A 12,034-nucleotide genomic window follows, 5' to 3' on the forward strand; every position below is an offset into this window, starting at 1 on the left:
AGTAATCTGAAATCTTATTTTAGGAGGAAAAAGATTGGTTAAAGATGTTCAAAATATAGTATACTTATTTGTATGAAGAAATAAGCTGGAATAATCGGCTAGTTTCTTGGCTAACTGCTGGCGCTGGCAGCATTTTATTAATATTTTTATTTGTATTTGGAAAAAAATACAAATGGTGGCAATGATTTAAAAGAAATAATAATTATATGTTGGTTTTTCTGTCAATAAAGTTACTTAAAAATATTATTATGGATAGTCAATTATAATAGTAAGCTGCGCATAGTCACTTGTATAGACGATTCGCCCCTGGTACTTAGTATACTGCGAAAAGTGAGATGGGTTATGGTCCCGTGGGTAGTGTCGCGGACTCCGGATCAGGAGGTTCGAGGCTCGAATCCCGCTCTAACACAACTTGTTCCTCATTTTTTAACACGGTTTTTTTCGAAGAACAAAAAATGGCTCCGAAATTTAAATGTTTGGATAAATCATAAGAGCGCAAAAAATAGTGTATACACAAAATAAAAAACATTGAAAAAATAACAAAATGTATTTATTTATAGTAAAAATAAGAAACATATAAGGCACCAATTATAATAGCATATAAGGGCAGGAGGGGTAAGAATGTCATACTTTTTTGTAAAGTCAAATTAAACGAAAAATATTTAAGTTTTATTCTGATTCAAAATGTAATTGAATGTAGTAAATTGGAAAATGCTATCAGCTACATTAAATAAACCGAAACAAATAAACAGTAAGAAATATCATCAAGTATTGACCGCTTCATGGTTAAATGCTCATCGCGTTAATTTACCATTCAAGAGATCTCAGGTTTAAATTCTGACCAACTTAAAATATTTTTTTTAAATGGTGTTTTTATAGTAAAATATTTCATAGTCCGTGGACTGCCACCTAAAACGTAAGACTGATCATCTTACCTTTATATGACAAACATGCTCAAAATACGCTGCGGTTGGTATGCCAAAGGCAGTGCCATATGTACTATCAGGTTCGGAAAGGGTTATCGTAAATATGGTGATCTTTTACATATTTTTTAAGATTAAATTTTTTCAATTTGGTATTTTTTTTTTAAATGTAAAACCGGCATAAAGAATGAAAAACGCACCTTTAAGAACTAAAAACTATGTAAATTCGTATAATTAATTATTAACTTTCATTGATGTTTCTGCATCATCAACAAATTGTACTGATTTACCAGGTTTATCAACATAAAAAGTGACTCTTCTAATTTTGTCGTCATTTGATATTGATTCAGCTATTTTTCGCTTTCGAATTTTATCCACGTATCTGGAAAATACAAAAACACAAATATGAAATTCAGACCAATGGAACACCATAATATTTCAATAACAACAATAAAAATCTCTCATCATTAAAGCAATTAGTACTTTAAATAGTAACAATAAATGCGCATAAATGATATTTTAAAAGAAGTGACAGCTGCAGTAGACATCACGGGGACAGCCAGAGCCCCCTTTTATCCAATATCATTATGGATGGAAGACATGGATGACAATTGAGGATGTCAAATCAATGGAGTTGGAATACATCATGGGAGCTAATTTGGTCACCTCTCTATGCCCATTGTAACAAAGTTGAAAAATCCAGCGTAAATTTCTCCGATTCACAAATTTAAAAATGCATTTACCGCGAGAAAATATAAACTATAATCTTCTCTTGTTTACATTGAATTTATTTATTTAGTCATAGAAGAATAACATCTTATCTGTTTTATTTGTATAAAGTTGTAAATAATCTTTTTGATGTTCCTAATTTGGTCAAATGTTCCTAATTTCAATGTGCCAAACAGGCCAAAGAGGAATAGTATTTATTTAAGATAATATATTAATATATTTATGTCAGATTAGCAAATTAATAATTAAGGGTATTAGAAGCAAACTTATAAATTTCCATCGAAGGAGTTACTGAGATATTTGCGAAAAACTATGAAAAAATAATTGTGAGATTTCTAATTATGCTTCTTTAACTCAATTGAGAATGCTAAGTTTGCGGTGTCAAGTAGTATAATTAACAATACTAAATAACAAACACCCTGATACCCAAAAAATAAATGTATTTGCCGTAACTTAATCAAACTTCAAGAACACATTATTCTTAAAATTTTTTAATAGTAATTGAGTTTCAAGTATTTTCATTTGTTTTGTAAATGTATATATATATATTATTGTCAGTTTAATCTGTATTTATACATTTGCAAATTGTTTATAACCTTTGTAAAATCCCCCCGGGCGTTAATAAATACATAAATAAATAAACAAATAACAGAGGACCCCGAAGATGATCTCCAAAGATTATTGTACAAATTCCTCACATCCTCTCAACGATTTAAAATGAAAGTTTCCAAATATATAACGAAGAACATGACGGCCAGTAGGATGCAAATAATTTGCAATAGACAATAAAATAATACAGTAAGTAATGCATTTTAAGTACTTGGTTGTTGAAATATCAAACAGAAACTACCCCTTTGAAGAAGTAAGAAAACAAACTGTCTTAAACACTTTGTAAATTCTATCTGTAGTAATATTAAGTCTTCTTTGTATATTCTAGCGTGTAAAAAAAAAAAAATATTAACATATTACAACAGAGATGAAGAACATTTTAGAGAAGGCAATTTAAAAGTCTAGGCATCTACAGCTTATGACCTGTCATTGGCTGGTTTAAGTGGCCACTTTACACAGTGTGTAGCATTCACCATTTTGCCCATATTTAAACATCAATATTCCTTCAATTCTTTCATCTGTTGATGTTTGTGAAGTTAAAGGGCCGAAACTTTTACTTATGTGGGTGAAATTTATCTCATTGAATTACTAGGCAACGCCTGAATTTTTATTTTTTTTTATATTTCTCTTCTTCATAGACCGGGTGGATTTATCGACAATATTTTGAGTTTGTCTAAATTTTTGCAGATAAGGACTGGATTCAGTAGGTGAAATAAGTCAATGAGATGAATCTCACCCGCATAAATAAAGGCTTTAGCCCTTTAACTTTACAAACATCAACACATGAATGAATTGAAGGAATAAAGATGTTCCAATATGGGCAAAATGATGAATGTCACACAGTGTGTAAAGTGGCCAATGACAGTTCATAAGCCCTGTTGATGCCTAGACTTCTATATTGCCTTCCCTAAAGCTTTCTTCATCTCCGTTATAATATGTTAATATATACAGCTCCCTAGGGAGTTAAATCCAGTCCTTGTCTGCGAAAATTTGGACAAACTCAAAATATTGTTTAAAATATGTAAAGGATATTGTCGGCCTCGTAATGTAATGGTCAATGCGTTTGCCTATTATGCAAGAGGTCTCGGGTTCGATTCCTGACATGGTTGATATGAAATATGTATCTAAATCATCTATGAAATATGTATTACGATCATCTTAACTATATCTAACAAAAAATATCAAGATACGCTGTGATTGGTGTACCGGTGCAGTACCCTATGCACCATAAGGTGAGGAAAGGGAATGATGATGCTGTTAAAACCCAACATAATTAAATAATTTTTGCACTCATGATTATTAATCAACTTTACTGTCGATAAGTACGGCTTCAGCAGTGTATCTTCAAGTATACAATAAATAAATAAGTAATGAAAATAACTGTTCTTACTCATAAATGCAATTGGCCTTATGTTTGCAAATGACAACACAGATGCAGTCAGTCATTAGAACCATGGGCATAAAGAATAGACTGAAGATGAGTGCTTTGTCTATTGATCTTCCCATCCGCGCATATTGGTCCAATTTTATTGCATTGCTGAGGCTGGCAACACTCATGCACAATGCGTAGGCACTGAATAAACATTCGATCCACCTAATGAAAAAATCTATTATGCAGATCTTAAGGCTGTAGTCGGAAAAAACTCACGCAAAATGAGGAAATCATACGATTTTTCCATTTAAAAATAATGCTTTTTTAATCGCGCAAGAATAAAAAAATAAAAAACATAAATTAGAGAAAAACAAAAATTTTTAAAGGTTTTAATTTTATTTTTGTTTTAAGTTTCATATAATTAAAATTAAATTAGTTTTAGACCGGCAGATTACGCCATTTCAAATTTAGACTAAATTTAGGTATCTGAGTTTTCATATAAAGACTAAGTATTGAACTAAATTTTTTTATAATAAATTTTAATTTTGTTTTTGAAAAGTAACAAGCATTTTTTAAATCACATACATTTTTGTGACATTTTCCTTTATTTCTTCGTAAAATAATGCCTTCGGTAATATTAATTATTGAAATATTTTAGTTGAAACCTTTTTTTATAGAATTATATCCTTTTTTTAAAGAAGATAATTATGGTTGAAATATTCTATTTCTAATAATATCTTATTGACGTTTTTATTACCTTCATAGCTGCCTTTACCGGTGCCGATTTTTTAAAAACAATCGTTTAAAATGGCAAAATCGTGTGATTTCCTCATTTTGCGTGCGTTTTACCAGACTACAGCTTTAAAAGAAAATGTTATGTTATGTTATGTTGTAACTCAATGGCTAATATTATGTAACAAGGCTTTATATTGATTATTATTTTATGTTAACATTCTTTTATTAAAAATTTTGTATATTTATTTAAATTTTGGAAATATATATTTATTTAGCAAAGTGGCGACATTATCGCGTCTTTTTTTTTAATCAAAAATTTTGTCAAATGATTAATTAAATAATCATAAAATGTTCCGTGTATCTATTTACAAGAGTTTCTTTTTATTTGTGAAGTAGAATTCGATTTATTATTTACACGAAATTATACATTTATATAATACAAAGTTGCTTTTACTGTCATGGAAAAAAATAATAAACGTAGTAGACATATTAAAAATATAGTAAAAATCAAAGTAAAAAACATATTTTCAAAAATGGAAAAAATTCTAATATATGAAGCTTATGTAAAAAATAAAATATGATGTTATATGCAACTACTGTGGGGAACAGGGAATCAAAATGACATTTATGACAGACTACAAAGACAGCAATATAAAATATTAAAGTTAGTACATGACTTCCCCTATCTAACAGCAACTAAAGAACTCTTGAAACAAACTAAACGGTCAAAATTGTCAAAATTCTCGAACGGTAGCTCAATATAACTCACCTATTGTTAGATTACAGAATACCGGGAATGAATATGCATCACATTTTGATTTATTTAGTTTATCTCTGCCTAACTTAAATAATAATAAAAAAGTGACCAATATATGTTTATCAAAAAGAGCAAATCATCTTTAGAAGATTGGGTTGGAATAGTTATAATTTGATTGATTAATGTATTTTGTTATTCTATAATTTCTTTAAAATATATATGTATTTTAAGTAATTAATAATGTGTACAGTACGAGTATATTCATATTTCATACTCGATTTTTTTTAAATATTTTTATTTTTAAGCACTCTTTATACCACATATATGTAAATGGCAGAAATGCCGTATATAAATAAATAAACAATTAAATATAACTGAAATCTTTAAACTAGAATCTTTAAAATTTATTCATTAACTAGCCACTGATGTAGTTGTAGATGAAGAACTAAAACTTGAAAAAATTGTAGTAAACATGGACACAATACGAGAATTTTAGAAAAATATCACGTACAACCTTCTAAAACGAGACAAGGACAGTCGATACAAATAAACCAGAGACTGAAATTATGCAATAAACTACCAAACAAAATATTATTATCAACAGCGGAGTATGAATAAAAAAAATACCGATTCTACAAACATAAATCTGTAACTTAGAGGATAAAACACGAGAGTCCACTTTTGGCCGTTTTGAAGTAAAACATGTAGGAATTATCGCAATTTATTTGGATACTTATTTACTTCTGACTAAATTCTTAAGCTCAAATAATAAAAATATTTGAATTTGTTAAATATTATTTGCCAAATTTAAATAATAAGTCTAATTGAATGTCCCTCTTTACTTTTGGCCCAAAATTTCATGTTATGTTTACGTTCAATTTAGACGGTAATAATATTTTATTGTCACATAACTCTTTCATACTGATTTTAACTACCTCACATTATATTATGTTTTTTCGTGGGTATGGGTTTTTTTTGTCGTTCACTGAAGCATATATTCTTTGAATATCTTATTCTTGTTTCTAAGAGCCAAAATCACTAGCAAACGAGTGGAGGCGTATAAAAAAAAAGCTATTTTATACATGAAAAACACACCGAAGTCCACTTTCGTCATAAAAATGTTTTTTCAGTTCAATTATAGGTAACGCAGCCTAAGTTAACGCGACCACAGCACCCACACAAATATACGTATTGAATACAGAGTGCTTTTTTTCTTTCCATATTATATTTTATTTCTTGTATATTTTTAATTATATTTTATTTTATTCTAAATGAACGGCAGAAAAGCCATTTACTAATTTTCGGATTTACGGATTTTCCCTTAAGATTTATTCGGCATACGCGTTTAATAAACACACACTATTGTATTCTTCGGAAGCCTGCAGAGACGCACTAATACAGGCTATTTGAGTGTATGGGATGGCCTCAACTAGGATTGAGTTACCTACACGTAGGTTTATAGAATACAAAATTAGACTTAACTCTAATAGACCGATGAAGTGTACATATTATATTATACGCTAAGGGTATAAATTAAATATTTTTATTTTTTCAAGAACAGTAATATTATAAGGAGAAAAAAATAACTGAAAGTAGTTTGAAAAATTATAGTAATTTAAAAATTCAAATAAAAGTAAAAAAGTTATATCAAAAGTATATATTTTTTATATTCAAAGCATTAACTTTGTGGTCAAAGATTTTAATTAATGTTAGTAAATATGAGTATTTAACAACTTACCGACTTTTAATGTCTACCGGTTTTGAGACGTACCCTAGTAATTTTAGTGCATGTTCGTACATGGTGGTGTTTGCATCCCCGTTAACTCTGGATGTAATTTATGTATTTTTTCGTAAATACTATGTATACTACGGTGATAGTAACGTTGATAGTGGGTTTTAGTATTTGCATGTTGATGTAGTGAGTGTACTGATGAAGAGGCGGGTATGTCTCGAAACCGGTATACACAAAAAGTCGGTAAGGGGTTAAATACTAATATTTGATATCGTTAATTAAAAGTATCTAGTTAATATTTATATAAATGGAGATAATCTTGAAATGAAAAAAAAACTTATTGAAAGTAGTTAAAAAGTAAAAAATTAAATAAACAAGAATAAAAAAAATATACAAAAAATTAAAAGACGAAAAATATATAAATGCACTTTGTTTTAGTGCAAAAAACATCAGTAGTTCTAGATAATTGAAATAATCATAATTTTATATTAAAAGTTTTTTATGGATTGAAGTTATTTCATTTGGTTATAAAGTTATGATGTTTGGTAATTGGCAGAATCACAAAGTCTTGTTTCTTGAACATTTCGTTCAATAAGACTACCGTAATTTATCGTTTAAGGTAAAGATATGGTCCGGTATAAAATTATGGCTCAAAATAGTTATAATTATCTTGGACCAAAAATGTTCAATATTAAGTTAGGAATAAAAAAACAATAAATTTTACAATATTTAACAGACTGGGTTGAATTATACGAAATTATGTTTCCAACATGCCGTTAACTTAGCTCAGAATCAAGGCCGCAATTATAATCTTAAGCTAAGAACAACATAGCTTCGCCATGACGGTATAGTAGAAAATAAATTATCTCGAGCGATTACGAAGATACACTATCGACCCCCAGCCTTCAATATCTGGGTAGGTACATCGATATGTACTAAGGGGAAGCGTACGCCGCGGTACACACATCTACGCTCTAATTATGAACATACCTACCTTCATTGTTACGTCAAAGTTGAAGATGAATTCTCCCAATCGATTACGAAGATACACTACCTACCCCCCTACCTTCAAGTTTTGATGTAAGTACATTGATTTGTACCGACGCTGACGGGTTACAATTTATTTAATATATTAACCGTTCTGAGATGGCCAGTTTTTTTCTTAAAAGCCGATCTCAAATATGAGATAGAAATAAGTAAACTTTGAATTCAAATTAAATTCTGGCATAACTGTCAGTTTTGAAAACGTACGGCTAGATGCAGAGATTATGTGGCTAGATGCTGCTCTATTAACGTTTAAAAGCATTCAGGCCTAAAAATGTTGCTGGTAAAAAAAAACATTTTTTTTCCATCTGTTTTACTATCATTCTGGGAGAACATATCGATAGTCGTCCTTGTAATCGCTCAGTAGATAAATACAGACAAAAGTAAAGCATACCGTCTTTGGTTATGCAAAAAGTTATATGAAAATCATGTTCAAGTGAGCATTTTTTGCTTGAATTGGGATTTATTTGCGTTTACAATCGCTTTGAAGTGGCCACTTTTTATCACAGAAGCCTATTTAAAACATATATGAGAACTCAGTTTTGGAGTCATTCATTGGTTGGATTCGATCATACGATGCCGAGATGGCAAGTCGGTAGAACATACCGAGGTCGATAGAGAAAGTACAGAAATTAAGTATACCGTGTCGGTATGTTTTATATATTTTAGCAAGACGATGATGAGGATAACGTTATGAAATTACTATCGTAATTATGTGTGTACTTGTCGGGAATCTTTACTTACAATGAGGTCGGGTTTTCAATGAAATGGCCGATGTAAATTAATGAAGAAATGAGAGCTGTGGAACTGGCACAGATGATCAGGAGCATGTCTCCTGTACGAGAGAGAGGGGGATCACACCAATATGCCAACCCAGCAAGGCATACGCCATTAATCTGCAAAACAGTATTAAATCATTATCCAAACGTAGAACATGTTTTTATCAAAAAGATTTTATGTATGGATCCAGCAATTTGTTCAAGAATAATCACGTAAATCATAAAAATTTGAAGTATGTAAAAAACAGAAAACGATTCAATTGTGTTATACTTGAATCGTAATAGGTATATTTGAATTGTATTTATTTACTTAAAGATAGTTTATTACACATTATTTGAGACATAAGTCCCAACTCCATGCGACTGAAGTCATGTGTTGAGTTGGGACGAAAAAATAGGTGGCACAGACACAAATATTTTAAAGGATCAGAAACACATTTTTAAAGTTTTTTTTTATTTTTTATTTTTATTTATTTACAATATATTCCTTTAAACACAACCAACTCCACGGAACCGAAGTCCTGTGTTGAGTTGGGACGAATATATGTATAAAACTTTTACAGTCAACATTGCCATATTTACTGCATACTCGTATAACAAAAACATCATTAAAAAATACATGGGAAATCAAATTTAAAAAGAAACATCCAATAAAAAAACATTAAAAATATATGAAAGAATAAAAAATAATACTGAAATAAAACCAAACTCAAATATTTCAAAAACCATCAAAAAGTATCTCACTCAAAACTCAAAAACAAATATATGGTAAACTCATTCACTCACTCAATCACGACTGTAAAAAGAATATTATTATTTTATTTTTTTTTTAAATATATGATATATTCTTTAATTTGTTAGTTTTATTTAAAGTTTTGGTCAAAAAAAATGTTTATAGTTTTAAGTATTTAAAAAAAATATTTTTTTTTCAATTAATTTTTTGCGTTTTTATGATTTACCCAAATATTTTATTTTGAGGGCTATTTTCAACGAGTTGTAAATAACTTACTAATAGTAAATGGGAATCAAGTTGGGGTAGAATAGGATTAAAACCACGGACCCTTGGTCCGTGAGTCCGAGACACTAGCCACAGGACCACAACCCGATTCAAATTTTATTATACCATTTTTTCATAAAAAGGTTACCTTTTCTCTCAACACTGTAATATTATAATGAAATAATGTATCTTTCAATATGTTTACATATGATATAAAATAAGTTTTGAGTTGTCTGTTGTCAAATATAATGCCCTAATGTCCAGAATGTGTAGATTAGTAAATTCATCACACGACTTGGAATTTTTTGGGATAGATCTTCCGGCTTTTCGTAGATCTCTTCGCGACTAAACAGTGTGGGATGAAGTTGGATTGGCATGGTTTAGCTCAAAGTTTTAGGTCTTTCGTTTTTTTAAATATATTGTATACAATTATTGTTTTGCCCATGTTTGTCTTTGCCAAATAGTTTTATGTTCTTTTTGTTCAGTTTCTTGCATTTATGTTTCTTCATGTAACTGTTGTAATTGGACCAGGCCGTTTATATATAATAAATAAATAAATAATGCAATATTATTTGCATGTATCCACGATACCCTAATAAATAATTATTAATGTGAATTATAATTTGTCATGTGATACATCTTTTGTGTGTTTGTGTTTGACATTTTTGAATGAGGTTATTACGAGAAAGTTTATAATTGGATTTTCATTTATTTTATTCATTAAATCCTAATTGACTTTATAACTTTACCGATTAACATCCAAATGTGAATGACATGTATAAGAAACTGGGGTATAATTTCTGCAATATGTAAATATTTATCTAATAACAATATGTATATAAAGTAGAATTTTATGATCTTTAATAATTTCTTTGTCTTTAACACTTTTTAAAATTGTATATATTAATTAATTGCTACATAATGTTATAACATTAATTGTAAAATATAATCAATAAAATAATTATTGTTATATGTGAATATTTTACGCTCTTAATGTGTAAATAGAAATAAGTTCTCATTAATTACACAATTTAAGTATGTCTAAATTCTTGCAGACTGGCTGAATTTACTCCCTATTCATATTTAAATTTGTGACAACAGAGAGGGAAAACCTTTTTGAGAAGGGAATATGGAAGTCTAGGCATTTACAGGGCTTATGATATGTCATTGGCTGGTTTAAGTGGCCACTTTACACACTGTGTAACGCTTTATAGACTGTTTTCAGGCGTTGCTTAGTAGATGAATTAGTTTAGCCGGATGAATCTCACCCACATAACAAAGGTTTCAGCTCTTTTACTTAACAAAAGTCAACAGACGGAAGAGTTGTGGAAATGTGGATGTTCAAACGTAGGTAGAATTGTGAATGTTTTACAGTGTGTAAAGTCGCCGCTTAAACCAGCTAATGACAGATGATAAGCCTTGTAGATGCCAAGACCTCCATATGCTCTTCTATCAGAAAGTCGTAAAAGATTTGCTAAAGATAACAATTGATTATAATTAAATAAAGCAGCTGGAATACGAAGTTTGAAATTAATATATTTTAGAAATTTCTTCTGGACGCGCTCGAGTGAATCAGAATGTACACGATAATAGAGCGACCAGCGACCAGACTGGAGAAATATATTCTACGACTTCTAACCAGGGAGCAATAAAGTGACTTGATTGGTGTGATACTTTTAAATTTATTAGTATTTATTTGCCTGAGATGTCATTTCAACAGCTGCCAGCCCCTTTCATCCTGGACTTTCCGATTCCATACTTCACTTCCATACATAAGTGGTGCGGCGGTACAAGGATTCTATTGCGAACTGGTAATTTCTAGTCCTGCACGCACATAAATAAATTTTTCACCCTCCGGACGAGGAAAAAAGTTTATTTAATACGTTCATTAGCTCCTCACCATTTCCAATAATTTAAAAAGTGCCCGTGTCGTAAACCAGGCGACTATAATCTCCCGCTTCCTGACGTGATACACGAATTTGTTTGTCTTTAGGATACCTTTAGGGGTCTCCATTACATGGTTGAACACACCCGGCGGAAAATAGTATTGATAAGTGTGTAATTTTAAGCTTTTGGAGACCTCTACAGCGCATTATGCCAGCTGACGATACCTAACTGTGTCTTATTGTATTCGTTATTTGACATTTGGTTTCATTTCATTCGTACAGTCAGGGGTTATTCCATTTTTGAACATTAAAGTTGTCCATAGAAAATGTTATGCATATTTCAATGTTTATTTACAGACCCACGAGTATAAGTTGGCGCGATCGAAAGGCGCTGAAGTATATTTTAGGGTTGCCAGACTAAAATGTTCCCAGATATCGTATCGAATTACGGAAATTTAAAAAAATATACAC

The 12,034-nt window shown here is 30.2% G+C and overlaps 1 protein-coding gene across 2 annotated transcripts; it reads right to left on the reverse strand.

Moving 5' to 3' along the window:
* Positions 1-539: 539 nt before the first annotated feature.
* On the reverse strand, positions 540-11,797 carry LOC148277185 (uncharacterized). Of its 2 annotated transcripts, none has more exons than XR_015823562.1 (4): positions 11,676-11,787; positions 8,646-8,797; positions 3,652-3,855; positions 540-1,305 (listed from the first exon to the last, which is right to left on the reverse strand). XR_015823562.1 is itself a non-coding variant. In XM_088233230.1 (4 exons), the coding sequence occupies exons 1-4, from the start codon at positions 11,689-11,691 to the stop codon at positions 1,158-1,160; spliced, it is 618 nt and encodes a 205-aa protein (XP_088089356.1). In that variant the 5' UTR covers positions 11,692-11,797; the 3' UTR covers positions 540-1,157. The 2 variants fall into 2 exon arrangements, 1 of the variants encoding a protein (XP_088089356.1); XM_088233230.1 differs by having other exon boundaries at positions 11,578-11,797.
* Positions 11,798-12,034: the final 237 nt, after the last annotated feature.

Source organism: Micrasema longulum, unplaced genomic scaffold (assembly GCF_059751315.1).
Source record: "Micrasema longulum isolate JH-2025_06_02 unplaced genomic scaffold, ASM5975131v1 h1tg001072l, whole genome shotgun sequence".
In the NCBI taxonomy this organism is placed as follows: Eukaryota; Metazoa; Arthropoda; class Insecta; order Trichoptera; family Brachycentridae; genus Micrasema; species Micrasema longulum.

Coding starts and splice junctions, on each gene's coding strand:
- LOC148277185 (XM_088233230.1), bottom strand. CDS start 11,691: ATGGAGACCCCTAAAGGTATCCTAAAGACAAACAAATTCGTGTATCAC. Junction 8,798..11,577: donor TTTTTAAATTATTGGAAATG/GTGAGGAGCTAA, acceptor ACTGTTTTGCAG/ATTAATGGCGTATGCCTTGC. Junction 1,306..3,651: donor AAGGCCAATTGCATTTATGA/GTAAGAACAGTT, acceptor TGTATTTTCCAG/ATACGTGGATAAAATTCGAA.